At 33.2% G+C, this 24,017-nt stretch overlaps 1 protein-coding gene across 1 annotated transcript; it reads left to right on the forward strand.

Annotated features, from left to right (window-relative positions):
- Nucleotides 1-6,327: 6,327 nt before the first annotated feature.
- Nucleotides 6,328-16,120, forward strand: auh (AU RNA binding methylglutaconyl-CoA hydratase). Its single transcript, XM_087792310.1, has 10 exons — nucleotides 6,328-6,531; nucleotides 8,496-8,563; nucleotides 9,082-9,169; nucleotides 9,228-9,314; nucleotides 12,214-12,306; nucleotides 12,603-12,659; nucleotides 13,843-14,030; nucleotides 14,089-14,139; nucleotides 14,193-14,240; nucleotides 15,507-16,120. The coding sequence occupies exons 1-10, from the start codon at nucleotides 6,342-6,344 to the stop codon at nucleotides 15,582-15,584; spliced, it is 948 nt and encodes a 315-aa protein (XP_087648436.1). The 5' UTR covers nucleotides 6,328-6,341; the 3' UTR covers nucleotides 15,585-16,120.
- The last annotated feature ends 7,897 nt before the right edge of the window (nucleotides 16,121-24,017 follow it).

The raw sequence follows: 24,017 nt of genomic DNA on the forward strand, positions 1-24,017 counted from the left end.
TAAATGTTAGATTTAATTTGTTACAAACATAAACAGTTATTTTGACAGTAAAACTGTTAAATGTTAGATTTAATTTGTTACAAACATAAACAGTTATTTTGACAGTAAAACTGTTAAATGTTAGATTTAATTTGTTACAAACATAAACAGTTATTTTGACAGTAAAACTATTAAATGTTTCATTTAATTTGTTACAAACATAAACAGTTATTTTGACAGTAAAACTGTTAAATGTTAGATTTAATTTGTTACAAACATAAACAGTTATTTTGACAGTAAAACTGTTAAATGTTTCATTGAGTTTGTTACAAACAAACAGTTATTTTGACAGTAAAACTGTTAAATGTTAGATTTAATTTGTTACAAACATAAACAGTTATTTTGACAGTAAAACTATTAAATGTTAGATTTGATTTGTCACAAACATAAACAGTTATTTTGACATTAAAAATATTAAACGTTCATTGAGTTTGTTAGTTATTTTAACAGTAAAACTGTTAAATGTTAGATTTAATTTGTTACAAACATAAACAGTTATTTTGACAGTAAAACTGTTAAATGTAAGATTTAATTTGTTACAAACATAAACAGTTATTTTGACAGTAAAACTGTTAAATGTTAGATTTAATTTGTTACAAACATAAACAGTTATTTTGACAGTAAAACTGTTAAATGTTAGATTTAATTTGTTACAAACATAAACAGTTATTTTGACAGTAAAACTATTAAATGTTTCATTTAATTTGTTACAAACATAAACAGTTATTTTGACAGTAAAACTGTTAAATGTTAGATTTAATTTGTTACAAACATAAACAGTTATTTTGACAGTAAAACTGTTAAATGTTAGATTTGATTTGTCACAAACATAAACAGTTATTTTGACAGTAAAACTGTTAAATGTTAGATTTAATTTGTCACAAACATAAACAGTTATTTTGACATTAAAGATTTTAAACGTTCATTGAGTTTGTTAGTTATTTTGACAGTAAAACTATTAAATGTTAGATTTAATTTGTTACAAACATAAACAGTTATTTTGACAGTAAAACTATTAAATGTTTCATTTAATTTGTTACAAACATAAACAGTTATTTTGACAGTAAAACTGTTAAATGTTAGATTTAATTTGTTACAAACATAAACAGTTATTTTGACAGTAAAACTGTTAAATGTTAGATTTGATTTGTCACAAACATAAACAGTTATTTTGACAGTAAAACTGTTAAATGTTAGATTTAATTTGTTACAAACATAAACAGTTATTTTGACAGTAAAACTGTTAAATGTTAGATTTGATTTGTCACAAACATAAACAGTTATTTTGACAGTAAAACTGTTAAATGTTAGATTTAATTTGTCACAAACATAAACAGTTATTTTGACATTAAAGATTTTAAACGTTCATTGAGTTTGTTAGTTATTTTGACAGTAAAACTATTAAATGTTAGATTTAATTTGTTACAAACATAAACTGTTATTTTGACAGTAAAACTGTTAAATGTTAGATTTAATTTGTTACAAACATAAACAGTTATTTTGACAGTAAAACTGTTAAATGTTAGATTTAATTTGTTACAAACATAAACTGTTATTTTGACAGTAAAACTATTAAATGTTAGATTTAATTTGTTACAAACATAAACTGTTATTTTGACAGTAAAACTATTAAATGTTAGATTTAATTTGTTACAAACATAAACTGTTATTTTGACAGTAAAACTGTTAAATGTTAGATTTAATTTGTTACAAACATAAACTGTTATTTTGACAGTAAAACTGTTAAATGTTAGATTTAATTTGTTACAAACATAAACTGTTATTTTGACAGTAAAACTATTAAATGTTAGATTTAATTTGTTACAAACATAAACTGTTATTTTGACAGTAAAACTATTAAATGTTAGATTTAATTTGTTACAAACATAAACTGTTATTTTGACAGTAAAACTGTTAAATGTTAGATTTAATTTGTTACAAACAAACAGTTATTTTGACAGTAAAACTATTAAATGTTTCATTGAGTTTGTTACAAACATAAATAGTTATTTTGACAGTAAAACTGTTAAATGTTAGATTTAATTTGTTACAAACATAAACAGTTATTTTGACAGTAAAACTGTTAAATGTTAGATTTGATTTGTCACAAACATAAACAGTTATTTTGACGTTAAAAATTTTAAACGTTCATTGAGTTTGTTAGTTATTTTGACAGTAAAACGGTTAAATGTTAGATTTAATTTGTTACAAACATAAACAGTTATTTTGACAGTAAAACTATTAAATGTTTCATTTAATTTGTTACAAACATAAACAGTTATTTTGACAGTAAAACTGTTAAATGTTAGATTTAATTTGTTACAAACATAAACAGTTATTTTGACAGTAAAACTGTTAAATGTTAGATTTAATTTGTTACAAACATAAACAGTTATTTTGACAGTAAAACTGTTAAATGTTAGATTTAATTTGTTACAAACATAAACAGTTATTTTGACAGTAAAACTATTAAATGTTTCATTTAATTTGTTACAAACATAAACAGTTATTTTGACAGTAAAACTGTTAAATGTTTCATTTAATTTGTTATAAACATAAACAGTTATTTTGACAGTAAAACTGTTAAATGTTTCATTTAATTTGTTACAAACATAAACAGTTATTTTGACAGTAAAACTGTTAAATGTTAGATTTAATTTGTTACAAACATAAACAGTTATTTTGACAGTAAAACTGTTAAATGTTTCATTGAGTTTGTTACAAACAAACAGTTATTTTGACAGTAAAACTGTTAAATGTTAGATTTAATTTGTTACAAACATAAACAGTTATTTTGACAGTAAAACTATTAAATGTTAGATTTGATTTGTCACAAACATAAACAGTTATTTTGACATTAAAAATATTAAACGTTCATTGAGTTTGTTAGTTATTTTAACAGTAAAACTGTTAAATGTTAGATTTAATTTGTTACAAACATAAACAGTTATTTTGACAGTAAAACTGTTAAATGTTTCATTTAATTTGTTACAAACATAAACTGTTATTTTGACAGTAAAACTATTAAATGTTAGATTTAATTTGTTAATCTGTTAAGATAATTACTTATCTTACTGATTAATCACATGTTGTTGTGACTCCAGATTATTGTGTTTAATTAGTTTATTACCAATGAATGTTTAAAACACAACGACTCACCAGTGAAGCAGTAACTAGTGAATATATTGTTAATCATGGTTTCATGTCATCGTTTGTTCTTTCTTTCCATCACTTCTTTCTTTCAATCACTACTTTCTTTCCATCACTACTTTCTTTCCATCACTTCTTTCTTTCCATCACTTCTTTCTTTCAATCACTACTTTCTTTCCATCACTACTTTCTTTCCATCACTACTTTCTTTCAATCACTACTTTCTTTCCATCACTACTTTCTTTCAATCACTACTTTCTTTCCATCACTTCTTTCTTTCCATCACTACTTTCTTTCCATCACTTCTTTCTTCCATCACTTCTTTCTTTCCATCACTTCTTTCTTTCAATCACAAACAGTTATTTTGACATTAAAGATTTTAAACGTTCATTGAGTTTGTTAGTTATTTTGACAGTAAAACTATTAAATGTTAGATTTAATTTGTTACAAACATAAACTGTTATTTTGACAGTAAAACTGTTAAATGTTAGATTTAATTTGTTACAAACATAAACAGTTATTTTGACAGTAAAACTGTTAAATGTTAGATTTAATTTGTTACAAACATAAACTGTTATTTTGACAGTAAAACTATTAAATGTTAGATTTAATTTGTTACAAACATAAACTGTTATTTTGACAGTAAAACTATTAAATGTTAGATTTAATTTGTTACAAACATAAACTGTTATTTTGACAGTAAAACTGTTAAATGTTAGATTTAATTTGTTACAAACATAAACTGTTATTTTGACAGTAAAACTGTTAAATGTTAGATTTAATTTGTTACAAACATAAACTGTTATTTTGACAGTAAAACTATTAAATGTTAGATTTAATTTGTTACAAACATAAACTGTTATTTTGACAGTAAAACTATTAAATGTTAGATTTAATTTGTTACAAACATAAACTGTTATTTTGACAGTAAAACTGTTAAATGTTAGATTTAATTTGTTACAAACAAACAGTTATTTTGACAGTAAAACTATTAAATGTTTCATTGAGTTTGTTACAAACATAAATAGTTATTTTGACAGTAAAACTGTTAAATGTTAGATTTAATTTGTTACAAACATAAACAGTTATTTTGACAGTAAAACTGTTAAATGTTAGATTTGATTTGTCACAAACATAAACAGTTATTTTGACGTTAAAAATTTTAAACGTTCATTGAGTTTGTTAGTTATTTTGACAGTAAAACGGTTAAATGTTAGATTTAATTTGTTACAAACATAAACAGTTATTTTGACAGTAAAACTATTAAATGTTTCATTTAATTTGTTACAAACATAAACAGTTATTTTGACAGTAAAACTGTTAAATGTTAGATTTAATTTGTTACAAACATAAACAGTTATTTTGACAGTAAAACTGTTAAATGTTAGATTTAATTTGTTACAAACATAAACAGTTATTTTGACAGTAAAACTGTTAAATGTTAGATTTAATTTGTTACAAACATAAACAGTTATTTTGACAGTAAAACTATTAAATGTTTCATTTAATTTGTTACAAACATAAACAGTTATTTTGACAGTAAAACTGTTAAATGTTTCATTTAATTTGTTATAAACATAAACAGTTATTTTGACAGTAAAACTGTTAAATGTTTCATTTAATTTGTTACAAACATAAACAGTTATTTTGACAGTAAAACTGTTAAATGTTAGATTTAATTTGTTACAAACATAAACAGTTATTTTGACAGTAAAACTGTTAAATGTTTCATTGAGTTTGTTACAAACAAACAGTTATTTTGACAGTAAAACTGTTAAATGTTAGATTTAATTTGTTACAAACATAAACAGTTATTTTGACAGTAAAACTATTAAATGTTAGATTTGATTTGTCACAAACATAAACAGTTATTTTGACATTAAAAATATTAAACGTTCATTGAGTTTGTTAGTTATTTTAACAGTAAAACTGTTAAATGTTAGATTTAATTTGTTACAAACATAAACAGTTATTTTGACAGTAAAACTGTTAAATGTTTCATTTAATTTGTTACAAACATAAACTGTTATTTTGACAGTAAAACTATTAAATGTTAGATTTAATTTGTTACAAACATAAACTGTTATTTTAACAGTAAAACTGTTAAATGTTAGATTTAATTTGTTACAAACATAAACAGTTATTTTGACATTAAAACTATTAAATGTTAGATTTAATTTGTTACAAACATAAACTGTTATTTTGACAGTAAAACTATTAAATGTTAGATTTAATTTGTTACAAACAAACTGTTGTTTTAACAGTAAAACTGTTAAATGTTTCATTTAATTTGTTACAAACATAAACTGTTATTTTGACAGTAAAACTATTAAATGTTAGATTTAATTTGTTACAAACATAAACTGTTGTTTTAACAGTAAAACTGTTAAATGTTTCATTTAATTTGTTACAAACATAAACTGTTATTTTGACAGTAAAACTATTAAATGTTAGATTTAATTTGTTACAAACATAAACTGTTATTTTAACAGTAAAACTGTTAAATGTAAGATTTAATTTGTTACAAACATAAACAGTTATTTTGACAGTAAAACTGTTAAATGTTAGATTTAATTTGTTACAAACATAAACAGTTATTTTGACAGTAAAACTATTAAATGTTTCATTTAATTTGTCACAAACATAAACAGTTATTTTGACAGTAAAACTGTTAAATGTTAGATTTAATTTGTTACAAACAAACAGTTATTTTGACAGTAAAACTGTTAAATGTTAGATTTAATTTGTTACAAACATAAACTGTTATTTTGACAGTAAAACTATTAAATGTTAGATTTAATTTGTTACAAACATAAACTGTTATTTTGACAGTAAAACTGTTAAAAGCCTCTCCTTGCTGAACAAAACATGCTTACAGTGAAATCTAATGTTTTTATTTAGGAATTGATTTTTCTCTCAATGACAGTTAAAAACCAACAGTAGCTACGAGCTAACTTAGCTTTAGCAACACACTTGCTTTTCTTGCGGTTGATATTTTATTATTAATAAACGCAAGTAAAACATGTTGCTACATTATAAATCAGTAGATGAGTTATTATTAAAAAATTAAATGTACGCTAGATTTCACCAAACGCGTCGTCACGTGATCGAGCACGTGACCGGGGTCAGAGTTGAAAGTCAAAGCTAGCGTCATGGCGGTGCTGGCGGGACGCAGGGTTCTGGTCCAGACTCTTCGTCTGACCCGCAGACTCACCTCCACCTGCGGCGGCTACACGCGCTACGTCTGCCCCGGGGTCAGAGGTCAAGGTGCCGCGGCTCGAACCTACAGCACCGACCCGAGGGACGACCTGAGGGTTCGGTTCCTGGACGGAGAAGACTCAGGTGAGTTTGGTTAGTTAGTGCTGCGGAGACTAGTTACTAGTTAGACGCTCGTTCTCCTGACACTTCCCCGGATGTAGAGTCACGTGTTTGGACCGTTTTAACTCTACCTGTCGCCACGTGATCACCTGTCGTCACGTGATCACCTGTCGACACGTGCTCAGGTGTCAGCTCAGACCGTCGTGATGGTTGGCCAGTTGCCAACTACTTCAGTTTAATGATGACGTCACGACGCGTAGACACAACAACAACAACACCTTGCGCAGAGATGACGTCACACTCCCTGGTGACTGTAATCACGTGACGTCACGAGGTCGATGTAGAAACTTTCTTTGATTCTAGAATCTTAATATAAGTGTATTTATTTATTCTTAAATACATTAAAGTGAATATACTTTAAAATAATGTACTTTTACATCAGATTAAAAAGTCATAAATAAAGGGAAAAAATCCTGATTTTTATTACATTTATTTCGATTTAATGATCACGACTGGAGTCAAAGTTTTACCTTATCTTACTGATTAACTGATTAATTACTTATCTTACTGATTAATTACTTATCTTACTGATTAATCACATGTTGTTGTGACTCCAGATTATTGTGTTTAATTAGTTTATTACCAATGAATGTTTAAAACACAACGACTCACCAGTGAAGCAGTAACTAGTGAATATATTGTTAATCATGGTTTCATGTCATCGTTTGTTCTTTCTTTCCATCACTTCTTTCTTTCAATCACTACTTTCTTTCCATCACTACTTTCTTTCCATCACTTCTTTCTTTCCATCACTTCTTTCTTTCAATCACTACTTTCTTTCCATCACTACTTTCTTTCCATCACTACTTTCTTTCAATCACTACTTTCTTTCCATCACTACTTTCTTTCAATCACTACTTTCTTTCCATCACTTCTTTCTTTCCATCACTACTTTCTTTCCATCACTTCTTTCTTCCATCACTTCTTTCTTTCCATCACTTCTTTCTTTCAATCACTACTTTCTTTCAATCACTACTTTCTTTCCATCACTACTTTCTTTCCATCACTTCTTTCTTTCCATCACTTCTTTCTTTCAATCACTACTTTCTTTCCATCACTACTTTCTTTCCATCACTACTTTCTTTCCATCACTTCTTTCTTTCCATCACTTCTTTCTTTCCATCACTACTTTCTTTCAATCACTACTTTCTTTCCATCACTACTTTCTTTCCATCACTACTTTCTTTCCATCACTTCTTTCTTTCCATCACTACTTTCTTTCCATCACTACTTTCTTTCCATCACTTCTTTCTTTCCATCACTTCTTTCTTTCAATCACTACTTTCTTTCCATCACTTCTTTCTTTCCATCACTTCTTTCTTTCCATCACTACTTTCTTTCAATCACTACTTTCTTTCCATCACTTCTTTCTTCCATCACTTCTTTCTTTCCATCACTTCTTTCTTTCCATCGCTTCTTACTTTCCATCACTTCTTTCTTTCAATCACTACTTTCTTTCCATCACTACTTTCTTTCCATCACTTCTTTCTTTCCATCACTACTTTCTTTCCATCACTTCTTTCTTTCCATCACTTCTTTCTTTCCATCACTTCTTTCTTTCCATCACTTCTTTCTTTCCATCACTACTTTCTTTCCATCACTACTTTCTTTCCATCACTACTTTCTTTCCATCACTACTTTCTTTCCATCACTTCTTTCTTTCAATCACTACTTTCTTTCCATCACTACTTTCTTTCCATCACTACTTTCTTTCAATCACTACTTTCTTTCCATCACTTCTTTCTTTCCATCACTTCTTTCTTTCAATCACTACTTTCTTTCCATCACTTCTTTCTTTCAATCACTACTTTCTTTCCATCGCTTCTTTCTTTCAATCACTACTTTCTTTCCATCACAACTTTCTTTCTATCACTACTTTCTTTCCATCGCTTCTTTCTTTCCATCACTTCTTTCTTTCATGTTTCCAGGCATCGTGGTCGTTGGACTGAACCGACCCAAAGCTAAAAATGCCATCAGCAAGAACCTGGTGAACATGGTGAGTGTTTTTCTTGGAACGACCTTGAGATGTTTGTTAACTTCTCGATTCGAAGGATAACCTTGAGTTTGTGTCTCAGAAATGTTTGTTAACTTCTCGATCGATAACCTTGAGTTTGTGCCTCAGATGTCTCAGAAATGTTCAGTAACTTCTCGATCGATAACCTTGAGTTTGTGCCTCAGATGTCTCAGAAATGTTCAGTAACTTCTCGAAGGATAACCTTGAGTTTGTGCCTCAGATGTCTCAGAAATGTTCAGTAACTTCTCGAAGGATAACCTTGAGTTTGTGCCTCAGATGTCTCAGAAATGTTCAGTAACTTCTCGAAGGATAACCTTGAGTTTGTGCCTCAGATGTCTCAGAAATGTTCAGTAACTTCTCGAAGGATAACCTTGAGTTTGTGCCTCAGATGTCTCAGAAATGTTCAGTAACTTCTCGAAGGATAACCTTGAGTTTGTGCCTCAGATGTCTCAGAAATGTTCAGTAACTTCTCGAAGGATAACCTTGAGTTTGTGCCTCAGATGTCTGAGGCCGTCGACGACATCAAGAACAACAACAAGGTCCGCAGCGTCATCTTGTGCAGCGTCGTCCCTGCGATCTTCTGCGCAGGTACGACCCTTGACCCCCGGCTTGTGACGTGAAACCATAACCTCCTGACGCTGTGCAGGTGCGGACCTGAAGGAACGAGCCAAGATGGACCAGAGCGAGGTCGGTCCGTTCGTGTCCAAGGCTCGAGCGCTCATCACAGAACTGGGTAAAAACACTCGTCTGTGTTTAGACGCTCGTGACGGCAGCTCAGAGGACTTTGTTCTCGAGTGAAGGGCTGGTGTGTTACCATGGTGACACTTCTTGAACTGACCCGTGACGTCAACACACACCTGGATCATTTCCTGTTAGTGTGTAGCAGCAGAGTTTGATTTGAGACATACTATCTGTGGAGAATTAGTTACTAGTTAGTACGTACACTATCCTGATGATACTAACTTCTAGTATACTCAGAGAAGTATGTTTGAGACATACTATCTGTGGAGGATTAGTTACTAGTTAGTACGTACACTATCCTGATGATACTAACTTCTAGTATACTAAGAGAAGTATGTTTGAGACATACTATCTGTGGAGAATTAGTTACTAGTTAGTACGTACACTATCCTGATGATACTAACTTCTAGTATACTAAGAGAAGTATGTTTGAGACATACTATCTGTGGAGGATTAGTTACTAGTTAGTACGTACACTATCCTGATGATACTAACTTCTAGTATACTAAGAGAAGTATGTTTGAGACATACTATCTGTGGAGAATTAGTTACTAGTTAGTACGTACACTATCCTGATGATACTAACTTCTAGTATACTAAGAGAAGTATGTGATTTGAGACATACTATCTGTGGAGGATTAGTTACTAGTTAGTACGTACACTATCCTGATGATACTAACTTCTAGTATACTCAGAGAAGTATGTTTGAGACATACTATCTGTGGAGGATTAGTTACTAGTTAGTACATACACTATCCTGATGATACTAACTTCTAGTATACTCAGAGAAGTATGTTTGAGACATACTATCTGTGGAGGATTAGTTACTAGTTAGTACGTACACTATTCTGATGATACTAACTTCTAGTATACTAAGAGAAGTATGTTTGAGACATACTATCTGTGGAGGATTAGTTACTAGTTAGTACGTACACTATCCTGATGATACTAACTTCTAGTATACTCAGAGAAGTATGTTTGAGACATACTATCTGTGGAGGATTAGTTACTAGTTAGTACGTACACTATCCTGATGATACTAACTTCTAGTATACTAAGAGAAGTATGTTTGAGACATACTATCTGTGGAGGATTAGTTACTAGTTAGTACGTACACTATCCTGATGATACTAACTTCTAGTATACTCAGAGAAGTATGTTTGAGACATACTATCTGTGGAGGATTAGTTACTAGTTAGTACGTACACTATCCTGATGATACTAACTTCTAGTATACTAAGAGAAGTATGTTTGAGACATACTATCTGTGGAGGATTAGTTACTAGTTAGTACGTACACTATCCTGATGATACTAACTTCTAGTATACTAAGAGAAGTATGTGATTTGAGACATACTATCTGTGGAGGATTAGTTACTAGTTAGTACGTACACTATCCTGATGATACTAACTTCTAGTATACTAAGAGAAGTGTGTGATTTGAGACATACTATCTGTGGAGGATTAGTTACTAGTTAGTACGTACACTATCCTGATGATACTAACTTCTAGTATACTAAGAGAAGTATGTTTGAGACATACTATCTGTGGAGGATTAGTTACTAGTTAGTACGTACACTATCCTGATGATACTAACTTCTAGTATACTAAGAGAAGTGTGTGATTTGAGACATACTATCTGTGGAGGATTAGTTACTAGTTAGTACGTACACTATCCTGATGATACTAACTTCTAGTATACTAAGAGAAGTGTGTGATTTGAGACATACTATCTGTGGAGGATTAGTTACTAGTTAGTACGTACACTATCCTGATGATACTAACTTCTAGTATACTAAGAGAAGTATGTTTGAGACATACTATCTGTGGAGGATTAGTTACTAGTTAGTACGTACACTATCCTGATGATACTAACTTCTAGTATACTAAGAGAAGTGTGTGATTTGAGACATACTATCTGTGGAGGATTAGTTACTAGTTAGTACGTACACTATCCTGATGATACTAACTTCTAGTATACTAAGAGAAGTATGTTTGAGACATACTATCTGTGGAGGATTAGTTACTAGTTAGTACGTACACTATCCTGATGATACTAACTTCTAGTATACTAAGAGAAGTGTGTGATTTGAGACATACTATCTGTGGAGGATTAGTTACTAGTTAGTACGTACACTATCCTGATGATACTAACTTCTAGTATACTAAGAGAAGTGTGTGATTTGAGACATACTATCTGTGGAGGATTAGTTACTAGTTAGTACGTACACTATCCTGATGATACTAACTTCTAGTATACTAAGAGAAGTGTGTGATTTGAGACATACTATCTGTGGAGGATTAGTTACTAGTTAGTACGTACACTATCCTGATGATACTAACTTCTAGTATACTAAGAGAAGTGTGTGATTTGAGACATACTATCTGTGGAGGATTAGTTACTAGTTAGTACGTACACTATCCTGATGATACTAACTTCTAGTATACTCAGAGAAGTGTGTGATTTGAGACACACACACACGGTCTTTGACACCTGACACATGTTTGGCTCCTGCTGATGATGTCATCGACGCAACAGTTTGAAGCTTTTAAACGACATTAAACCAAAGTAAACAAGTTTCTCTCGATCGCGGTGTTGATGAGAAAGAAGGTGTTTTTAAATGAGTGCATTGTTCGTTGTGAGTGATGATGTCATCAGTTCATCAGTCACATGACTAACATGTAAGTAAGTAATTTATATTTGTAGCGCTTTTCCAGACCAGGGTCACAAGGCGCTTAAACAATTAAAACAATATTCAATCAAATAGATACTTTAAAGATCAAGATAACACTGAGAACATCACAGGTATAATAACTGTATTGAAAACATGTCACTGAAGCTCTAGTGAAGTCATTGAATCCTGTTGATTGACAGCCTGTCATTGTTGCCAGGCAACCTGCCCATGCCAACGATCGCGGCGATGGACGGCGCGGCGCTGGGCGGCGGACTGGAGATGGCGCTGGCGTGCGACATCAGAATCGCTGGTGACGTTTTTTATTCCAGTTATTGAAACGTTTGAAACCATCGGTTAGAAACGAACGTAACAAAGTTATCGTTCATAACTGCGAAGTTAAAGCGGTTTTAACGTCTTTGTTTGTGTAAATATGTTCAAAATAACACATTTAATTCTAAATATAGTTTTAGTATTAAATGATGATTAAGAGGCAGAAACGACTTTAAAGTATGTTCTTTCGTTACCTTGGATTCATGTAAACAAACGAATGTTTTACTGCCAGAGATGTAAACAAAGTGATCAACAGGGAAACGTTTCTCTCTGCAGCCACGGATGCGAAGATGGGTCTCGTGGAGACCAAACTGGCCATAATTCCAGGAGCAGGTGATGTTTGTCTGACCTTTAGTTTGACCTTTATCTTCTCAGCTAATGTTCTAGTCGTTCTCTTTTATATATCGTTATATTTTACATTTCAATTCATGTTTATCAAATACAATCATTATGTTTTTATTTATATTTACCTCTAGTTTTTTTCATTTTTGTTTCCTAATTTACAACAAATCTATCCTCGTTCCTGCTGGATCTACTTAGATGTTCTTTCACAAGGACACACACCATAGATTCATAAAGAACAAGAACACAAACAATCTAAGTCTAAAGATAAAGAACATCAAAGACAAATAAGAAAAGAAACAAAGATGAACTAATAACATCATCTTTTCACTTCTGTCCTCGAACTCAGAAATAAATATTGTAATAACACGAGGAATGAATGAGTCCCTGAGTCTATGAGTGTTGCATCATGGGAGGAGCGTTGGTGCTCCATGTGTTCAGAGGATGGATGGATGGATGGATGGATGGATGGATGGATGGATGGATGGATACAACTTTATTGATCCCTGATGACATCTCTCTAAATATAAACATTATTAATATATTCAAATCATATAATCTGCGTGTGACCTTGTGACGAGGCGTTCAAAGACCTCGTGACGAGGCGTTCAAAGACCTCGTGACGAGGCGTTCAGAGACCTCGTGACGAGGCGTTCAGAGACCTCGTGACGAGGCGTTCAGAGACCTCGTGACGAGGCGTTCAGAGACCTCGTGACGAGGCGTTCAGAGACCTCGTGACGAGGCGTTCAGAGACCTCGTGACGAGGCGTTCAGAGACCTCGTGACGAGGCGTTCAAAGACCTCGTGACGAGGCGTTCAAAGACCTCGTGACGAGGCGTTCAGAGACCTCGTGACGAGGCGTTCAAAGACCTCGTGACGAGGCGTTCAGAGACCTCGTGACGAGGCGTTCAGAGACCTCGTGACGAGGCGTTCAAAGACCTCGTGACGAGGCGTTCAAAGACCTCATGACGAGGCGTTCAAAGACCTCGTGACGAGGCGTTCAGAGACCTCGTGACGAGGCGTTCAGAGACCTCGTGACGAGGCGTTCAGAGACCTCGTGACGAGGCGTTCAGAGACCTCGTGACGAGGCGTTCAGAGACCTCGTGACGAGGCGTTCAGAGACCTCGTGACGAGGCGTTCAAAGACCTCGGGACAATAGCGTGTCGACTCCGCAGGTGGGACTCAGCGCCTGCCGCGGGCGATCGGCGTGTCTCAGGCGAAGGAGCTGATCTTCGCCGCTCGTGCTGTGGACGGGCGTGAAGCTCTGCGTCTGGGTCTGGTGAGTCACGCCGTGGAGCAGAACCAGAGCGGAGACGCCGCCTATCAGCGGGCGCTGGAGCTGGCCCGCGAGATCAACCCTCAGGTGAGCCCTCCTGACCTTTGACCTGCCCCCGTGACCTCTGACCTGCCTGCACTCTCAGGGTCCCATCGCCGTCAGGATGGCCAAGCTGGCGATCAACCAGGGCATGGAGGTGAGTCTGGAGGTCGAAGGTTGAAGGACGTCAGTGAACGCCTTTGTTTTCAGGTGGATCTGAAGACGGGTCTGGCCATCGAAGAGGCTTGTTACGCTCAGGTGAGTTCAAGTTACTTTCTTCTTCGAACATCTGCTGAAGGATAGTTTGATTCTAACTCTAAGACGTTTTGAAAACACGAGAAAAGTTTGTTCCTTAAAAGTCACGACGAAAGAATCGAAACATGATCTTCAGTAAATCAGTGTCGGATGTTATTATACTTTATAAAGTAATATTAGTTTGTTTTTCTTTCGTTTATTAAGTTACTGATCATCAAACTTCTTGAATTCCATATTTCGACCGTGATTGAAGTTTAATTTTTAGAAAGAGAATCATCATAATAGAAATAAAATGATTGACTTGATAACGAGATGATGAAATAAAAATAAATGATACATGAAAGTTAAATCATTCATCAACTCAAGAGTTTATGACCAGAATAAGTTACAATTCAATAATTAAATAAAGTTTTTAATCATCAAAGCTTTAGTTTCATAAGTGAATGAAGCGACAAAAAAGTACATTTGACTCCAAAACAGTTTATTTCATGAACGTTCTGATGGTTTTATGAACTAGAAGTCGATCAATAACAATAAGTTGATCAATAATAGGAAGTTGATCAACAACAATAAGAAGATCAATAACAATAAGAAGATCAATAATAGGAAGTTGATCAACAACAATAAGAAGATCAATAACAATAAGTTGATCAATAAGTTGATCAATAAAAGGAAGTTGATCAACAACAATAAGTTGATCAATAATAGGAAGTTGATCAACAACAATAAGAAGATCAATAACAATAAGTTGATCAACAAAAATAAGAAGATCAATAACAATAAGTTGATCAATAATAGGAAGTTGATCAACAACAATAAGAAGATCAATAACAATAAGTTGATCAACAACAATAAGAAGATCAATAACAATAAGTTGATCAACAACAATAAGAAGATCAATAACAATAAGTTGATCAATAACAGGAAGTTGATCAACAACAATAAGAAGATCAATAACAATAAGTTGATCAACAACAATAAGAAGATCAATAACAATAAGTTGATCAATAACAGGAAGTTGATCAACAACAATAAGAAGATCAATAATAATAAGTTGATCAACAACAATAAGAAGATCAATAAGTTGATCAACAACAATAAGAAGATCAATAAGTTGATCAACAACAATAAGAAGATCAATAACAAGTTGATCAACAACAATAAGAAGATCAATAACAAGTTGATCAACAACAATAAGAAGATCAATAACAGGAAGTTGATCAACAACAATAAGAAGATCAATAAGTTGATCAGTCTCTCTGTCGTCAGGTGATCCCGACCAAGGACCGGCTGGAGGGTCTCGCTGCCTTCAGGGCCAAGAGACGTCCTCACTTCAAGGGCGAGTGAGTCGACCCTTGAAACCCTCAAACTCTGCCTTACACTCTCTACTGCTTCCACGGAGGCCAGAGGTCGTGACCTCTGACCTCTGAATCAAGAGCCATCTAACGAGCATGTTGAGCCGCATATGAATGACGTGTCTCACACACACACACACACACACACACACACACACACACACACACACACTGTGAGCCTGAAGGTCGTCCTGGCGTCACTGTTAGGATGTTCTCATCATTCAACTCATTCTTGACTGTGACATCATCAAGCCGCGACGCTTCATTGACTAACGATCGTAACGTTGCCTTTACTCTGAACTTCCTGTCGTCGATGGAGTGTTTCTCCCGTGAAGCTGAACATACGACACGCGTGTAAATAAAACTCCTGACCTTTGACCTCCTGAAGGATTGATCTGTTGCTTCTTCATGGCTTCGCAGCCAAAGAAACTTGTTTGAAACATGTTTGTCATGAACTGAGTGACAAACATCTGGAGTCGTTTGTTGACGACGTTTAACACGTTAAATAAACACGAGTGTTTGAAAATATACATGAAATGATCCGTGACTCGTGGATCCCTGATGGTTCTGCTTCTGTGACTCGTGGATCCCTGATGGTTCTGCTTCTGGTTCTGCTTCTGCTTCTGCTTCTGCTTCTGTGACTCGTGGATCCCTGATGGTTCTGCTTCTGCTTCTGGTTCTGCTTCTGGTTCTGCTTCTGGTTCTGCTTCTGCTTCTGGTTCTGCTTCTGGTTCTGGTTCTGCTTCTGGTTCTGGTTCTGGTTCTGGTTCTGCTTCTGGTTCTGCTTCTGGTTCTGGTTCTGGAGACGTTTGTTACTTTGAAAAACCGTCTGAAGGTTCTTGGTTTAAACTTCCAGTCAGTGTTTGACTCGACGATCGTTTCTCTCAAAGTGACTGGAAGATTAAACCAGTCTTTGATTGAGTTTTGATCTGAAAGTTAGAATATAAAGTATTTTAGCCTCGAGTCTCGCGAACCAAAGCTTCAGATAAAATCTATTATTAAACACAAGTCCTCGCTGTAGACGATTTAAAAACAACTTTATTGACACGTTTTCATTTATCGAGTTGACGGTTGAGAATATATTTCAAGGATGAGACTCGACTGAAGGTTGAAGACGATCTTGACGTTTCTGAAGAAAGTTTGAGCGACTTTATCAAAGAATAGATGAGACTTTATCAAAGAATGGATTAAACTTTATCAAAGAATGGATTAAACTTTATCAAAGAATAGATGAGACTTTATCAAAGAATGGATTAAACTTTATCAAAGAATGGATTAAACTTTATCAAAGAATGGATTAAACTTTATCAAAGAATGGATTAAACTTTATCAAAGAATGGATTAAACTTTATCAAAGAATGGATTAAACTTTATCAAAGAATGGATTAAACTTTATCAAAGAATAGATGAGACTTTATCAAAGAATGGATTAAACTTTATCAAAGAATGGATGAGACTTTATCAAAGAATGGATTAAACTTTATCAAAGAATGGATTAAACTTTATCAAAGAATAGATGAGACTTTATCAAAGAATGGATTAAACTTTATCGAAGAATGGATTAAACTTTATCAAAGAATGGATTAAACTTTATCAAAGAATAGATGAGACTTTATCAAAGAATGGATTAAACTTTATCAAAGAATGGATTAAACTTTATCAAAGAATGGATTAAACTTTATCAAACAATGGAATAAACTTTATCAAAGAATGGATTAAACTTTATCAAAGAATAGATTAAACTTTATCAAAGAATGGATTAAACTTTATCAAAGAATAGATGAGACTTTATCAAAGAATGGATTAAACTTTATCGAAGAATGGATTAAACTTTATCAAAGAATAGATTAAACTTTATCAAAGAATGGATTAAACTTTATCAAAGAATAGATGAGACTTTATCAAAGAATGGATTAAACTTTATCAAAGAATGGATTAAACTTTATCAAAGAATAGATGAGACTTTATCAAAGAATGGATTAAACTTTATCAAAGAATGGATTAAACTTTATCAAAGAATGGATTAAACTTTATCAAAGAATGGATTAAACTTTATCAAAGAATAGATGAGACTTTATCAAAGAATGGATTAAACTTTATCAAAGAATGGATTAAACTTTATCAAAGAATGGATTAAACTTTATCAAAGAATGGATTAAACTTTATCAAAGAATGGATTAAACTTTATCAAAGAATGGATTAAACTTTATCAAAGAATGGATTAAACTTTATCAAAGAATAGATGAGACTTTATCAAAGAATGGATTAAACTTTATCAAAGAATGGATTAAACTTTATCAAAGAATGGATTAAACTTTATCAAAGAATGGATTAAACTTTATCAAAGAATGGATTAAACTTTATCAAAGAATGGATTAAACTTTATCAAAGAATGGATTAAACTTTATCAAAGAATAGATGAGACTTTATCAAAGAATGGATTAAACTTTATCAAAGAATGGATTAAACTTTATCAAAGAATAGATGAGACTTTATCAAAGAATGGATTAAACTTTATCAAACAATGGAATAAACTTTATCAAAGAATGGATTAAACTTTATCAAAGAATGGATTAAACTTTATCAAAGAATGGATTAAACTTTATCAAAGAATAGATGAGACTTTATCAAAGAATGGATTAAACTTTATCAAAGAATGGATTAAACTTTATCAAAGAATAGATGAGACTTTATCAAAGAATGGATTAAACTTTATCAAAGAATAGATGAGACTTTATCAAAGAATGGATTAAACTTTATCAAACAATGGAATAAACTTTATCAAAGAATGGATTAAACTTTATCAAAGAATGGAATAAACTTTATCAAAGAATGGATTAAACTTTATCAAAGAATGGATTAAACTTTATCAAAGAATAGATTAAACTTTATCAAAGAATGGATTAAACTTTATCAAAGAATAGATGAGACTTTATCAAAGAATGGATTAAACTTTATCAAAGAATGGATTAAACTTTATCAAACAATGGAATAAACTTTATCAAAGAATGGATTAAACTTTATCAAAGAATGGAATAAACTTTATCAAAGAATGGATTAAACTTTATCAAAGAATGGATTAAACTTTATCAAAGAATAGATTAAACTTTATCAAAGAATGGATTAAACTTTATCAAAGAATAGATGAGACTTTATCAAAGAATGGATTAAACTTTATCAAAGAATGGATTAAACTTTATCAAAGAATAGATTAAACTTTATCAAAGAATGGATTAAACTTTATCAAAGAATAGATGAGACTTTATCAAAGAATGGATTAAACTTTATCAAAGAATGGATTAAACTTTATCAAAGAATAGATGAGACTTTATCAAAGAATGGATTAAACTTTATCAAAGAATGGATTAAACTTTATCAAAGAATGGATTAAACTTTATCAAAGAATGGATTAAACTTTATCAAAGAATAGATGAGACTTTATCAAAGAATGGATTAAACTTTATTGAAGAATGGATTAAACTTTATCAAAGAATGGAATAAACTTTATCAAAGAATGGATTAAACTTTATCAAAGAATGGAATAAACTTTATCAAAGAATGGATTAAACTTTATCAAAGAATGGATTAAACTTTATCAAAGAATGGATTAAACTTTATCAAAGAATAGATGAGACTTTATCAAAGAATGGATTAAACTTTATCAAAGAATGGATTAAACTTTATCAAAGAATAGATGAGACTTTATCAAAGAATGGATTAAACTTTATCAAAGAATAGATGAGACTTTATCAAAGAATGGATTAAACTTTATCAAAGAATGGATTAAACTTTATCAAAGAATGGATTAAACTTTATCGAAGAATGGATTAAAATTTATTGAAGAATAGATACAAACTTTATTGAAGAATAGATACAAACTTTATCGAAGAATAGATACAAACTTTATTGAAGAATAGATACAAACTTTATCGAAGAATAGATACAAACTTTATTGAAGAATAGATACAAACTTTATTGAAGAATAGATACAAACTTTATTGAAGAATAGATACAAACTTTATTGAAGAATAGATACAAACTTTTTCGAAGAATAGATACAAACTTTATTGAAGAATAGATACAAACTTTATTGAAGAATAGATACAAACTTTATTGAAGAATAGATACAAACTTTATCGAAGAATAGATACAAACTTTATTGAAGAATAGATACAAACTTTATTGAAGAATAGATACAAACTTTATTGAAGAATAGATACAAACTTTATCGAAGAATAGATACAAACTTTATCGAAGAATAGATACAAACTTTATCGAAGAATAGATACAAACTTTATTGAAGAATAGATACAAACTTTATTGAAGAATAGATACAAACTTTATTGAAGAATAGATACAAACTTTATTGAAGAATAGATACAAACTTTATTGAAGAATAGATACAAACTTTATTGAAGAATAGATACAAACTTTATTGAAGAATAGATACAAACTTTTTCGAAGAATAGATACAAACTTTTTCGAAGAATAGATACAAACTTTTTCGAAGAATAGATACAAACTTTATTGAAGAATAGATACAAACTTTATTGAAGAATAGATACAAACTTTATTGAAGAATAGATACAAACTTTATTGAAGAATAGATACAAACTTTATTGAAGAATAGATACAAACTTTATTGAAGAATAGATACAAACTTTATTGAAGAATAGATACAAACTTTATCGAAGAATAGATACAAACTTTATCGAAGAATAGATACAAACTTTTTCGAAGAATAGATACAAACTTTATTGAAGAATAGATACAAACTTTATTGAAGAATAGATACAAACTTTATCGAAGAATAGATACAAACTTTATCGAAGAATAGATACAAACTTTATTGAAGAATAGATACAAACTTTATTGAAGAATAGATACAAACTTTATTGAAGAATAGATACAAACTTTATTGAAGAATAGATACAAACTTTATCGAAGAATAGATACAAACTTTATTGAAGAATAGATACAAACTTTATCGAAGAATAGATACAAACTTTATCGAAGAATAGATACAAACTTTATTGAAGAATAGATACAAACTTTATTGAAGAATAGATACAAACTTTATTGAAGAATAGATACAAACTTTATTGAAGAATAGATACAAACTTTATTGAAGAATAGATACAAACTTTATTGAAGAATAGATACAAACTTTTTCGAAGAATAGATACAAACTTTATTGAAGAATAGATACAAACTTTATTGAAGAATAGATACAAACTTTATCGAAGAATAGATACAAACTTTATTGAAGAATAGATACAAACTTTATTGAAGAATAGATACAAACTTTATTGAAGAATAGATACAAACTTTATTGAAGAATAGATACAAACTTTATCGAAGAATAGATACAAACTTTATCGAAGAATAGATACAAACTTTATTGAAGAATAGATACAAACTTTATCGAAGAATAGATACAAACTTTATCGAAGAATAGATACAAACTTTATTGAAGAATAGATACAAACTTTATTGAAGAATAGATACAAACTTTATTGAAGAATAGATACAAACTTTATTGAAGAATAGATACAAACTTTATTGAAGAATAGATACAAACTTTATTGAAGAATAGATACAAACTTTATTGAATAATAGATACAAACTTTATTGATCGCTCATTGTTCGACTCGAGGAGAGAAAACGTGTTTTTCTTCGGAAAAAAACAAAATGAGTTTTATCTCTAAATTTAAGATGTAAATCTTTATTTTCAAGTTAACCAAGCAAATCCAAACTTTATCTACCAAATGTTCTTTTTCATCCTCTGGTGTCTGAGCCAGTGGTTCTCGAGGTGAGTGTGGACCTGAGAGTGAGTTTAAAAGCTTCTTCTCTTGTGGGTTAATAATAATAATAATAATAATAATAATAATAATGACAAACAATACAAAGTTATTTGATCTCGTGTAGAAAAGAAAGTAGAGAAGTGTTTACATGTGATGTTTGAGTGACAGCAGGTCCATCATGTCTGTAATCAAACTGAGCGACACTGGACGCAGAAGAACGTGTTGAAGAACGTGTGGAAGAAGATGCTGACGACGAGGAGGCAGTTGAGGTCCAGGATGGCGAGCAGACGTTGCGGCTGCTCAGCTCCACCGTGGGCTGCTTGGCTGCTTCCTTCCGGCAGATGTTCCCACCACTGGGTCGGATCCACCACAGGACAAGGTTGCGTAAAGAAAAACGTTTCTTCACCGCAAACGTTCTTCGCCGCGGTCGAGTCTCTGCAGGTCGGAGCCGAGTTTCCTGGTCGCGTTCAGGACGTTCAACCGACTCCAGGCTCGAGCTGCAGGTGCTTCACGGTTACCATGACGACCAGTGAGGTCCAGCATCAGCAGCAGGTTCACCGTCAACACTCAACGTTCTGTCACTTAAAACATGTCCCAGAATGCACTGCAACAGTTGAACATTCCTTCGTACATCGACCCAGACTCAAGGATCCTCGTGTTACAAACCAGTGGATCCAAGTTTCTATTTTATATATATATATATATATATATATATATATATACTGTATATATATTTATTTATTGAATAATTCATAATAATACAGTTTTACAATAAAGTAAAAAACAATGTTTATTTGCGTCACAGCTTTGAGTGTCGACTCGGATCAGGTGAGAAATTCTTTCACAAATCACTGAAAGAGATTTAACTGGTTTGGTTTAAGCTCCCCCTAGTGTTGGAACAGTGTAACTGCAAGAGTGAGCAACAAAAGCGTCTCCAGCAGCAACGTTTGTGTTTGTTTCTAGTTTTGAACGTCGGTCTCAGTTCATCAGACGGTTCTACACACACACACACACACACACACACACACACACACACACACACACACACACACATACACACCTTCACCCACGCACGCACACACACACGCACACACGCACACACACACACCTTCACACACGCACACACACACACCTTCACGCACGCACACACACACGCACACACACACACCTTCACACACGCACACACACACGCACACACACACACCTTCACACACGCACACACGCACACCTTCACCCACGCACGCACACACGCACACACCTTCACCCACGCACACACACCTTCACCCACACACGCACACACACACACACACACACACACACACACGCACACCTTCACCCACGCACGCACACACGCACACACCTTCACCCACGCACGCACACACGCACACACCTTCACCCACACACGCACACACACGCACACCTTCACCCACGCACGCACACACGCACACACCTTCACCCACGCACGCACACACGCACACACACACCTTCACCCACACACGCACGCACACACACACACACGCACACCTTCACCCACGCATGCACACACGCACACACCTTCACCCACGCACACACGCACACACACACACCTTCACCCACGCACGCACACACGCACACACACACGCACACCTTCACCCACGCACGCACACACGCACACACCTTCACCCACGCACGCACACACACACACCTTCACGCACGCACACACGCACACACACACACCTTCACCCACGCACGCACACACACGCACACACACCCACGCACACACACGCACACACACACACGCACACACATCCACGCACACACACACACACACCCACGCACACACACACACGCACACACATCCACATCCACGCACACACGCACACACACACACCTTCACCCACGCACGCACACACACGCACACACACCCACGCACACACACACACGCACACACATCCACATCCACGCACACACACACCCACGCACACACACACGCACACACATCCACATCCACGCACACACGCACACACACACCCACGCACACACGCACACACACACACCCACGCACACACACACACGCACACACATCCACATCCACGCACACACGCACACACACACACACACACACAGATGTATTGAGGATCAATAAAGTTTTACCTTACACACCTTCACACACATAGATATACACACTCCCTTCCATACAAACATAAACACACCGACACACACTGCCGTCTCTACATTGACCCTTGTATTGTCTCCGGGTCAAAGGTCAACGACCTCCCGCACTGCATGTGTATTTCTGGAAGCCAAGGATGATGTTGTTGACCTTTGACCTCAGAGACGACGCAAGGGATAGGTGGGCCAGCAGGAGGCGCTGTGGAACATTATCAGGCGCAAAATCAAGTTTGTTGTGGAGAAATAATCAATAATTGAACAATGTTTTTATAAAACACATGTTATGATGATTGATGGTAATTCTCTAAAGACTTGATCTTCAAGTGAAACATCTGAACCTCGATCGTCCTCAGGTTCATTTCAAGGTCGTCAGTGAAACCGTGAGTCTTTTATCGAGGCTTTGACTCGCGAGTCGTCACCTTTGACCTTTGACAAGTTTGATGAGAAGAAACGATGGTTTTGACTGTTTT

The sequence above is a fragment of the Callionymus lyra genome, chromosome 5 (assembly GCF_982586985.1).
Source record: "Callionymus lyra chromosome 5, fCalLyr1.hap1.1, whole genome shotgun sequence".
NCBI classification, from domain to species: domain Eukaryota; kingdom Metazoa; phylum Chordata; class Actinopteri; order Syngnathiformes; family Callionymidae; genus Callionymus; species Callionymus lyra.

Bases quoted from the DNA above. Each gene is read 5' to 3' on its own strand.
- auh (XM_087792310.1), top strand. From the start codon at position 6,342: ATGGCGGTGCTGGCGGGACGCAGGGTTCTGGTCCAGACTCTTCGTCTG. The intron at 6,532-8,495 runs GTGAGTTTGGTT...TCATGTTTCCAG, and splicing joins CCTGGACGGAGAAGACTCAG to GCATCGTGGTCGTTGGACTG. The intron at 8,564-9,081 runs GTGAGTGTTTTT...TTTGTGCCTCAG, and splicing joins GCAAGAACCTGGTGAACATG to ATGTCTGAGGCCGTCGACGA.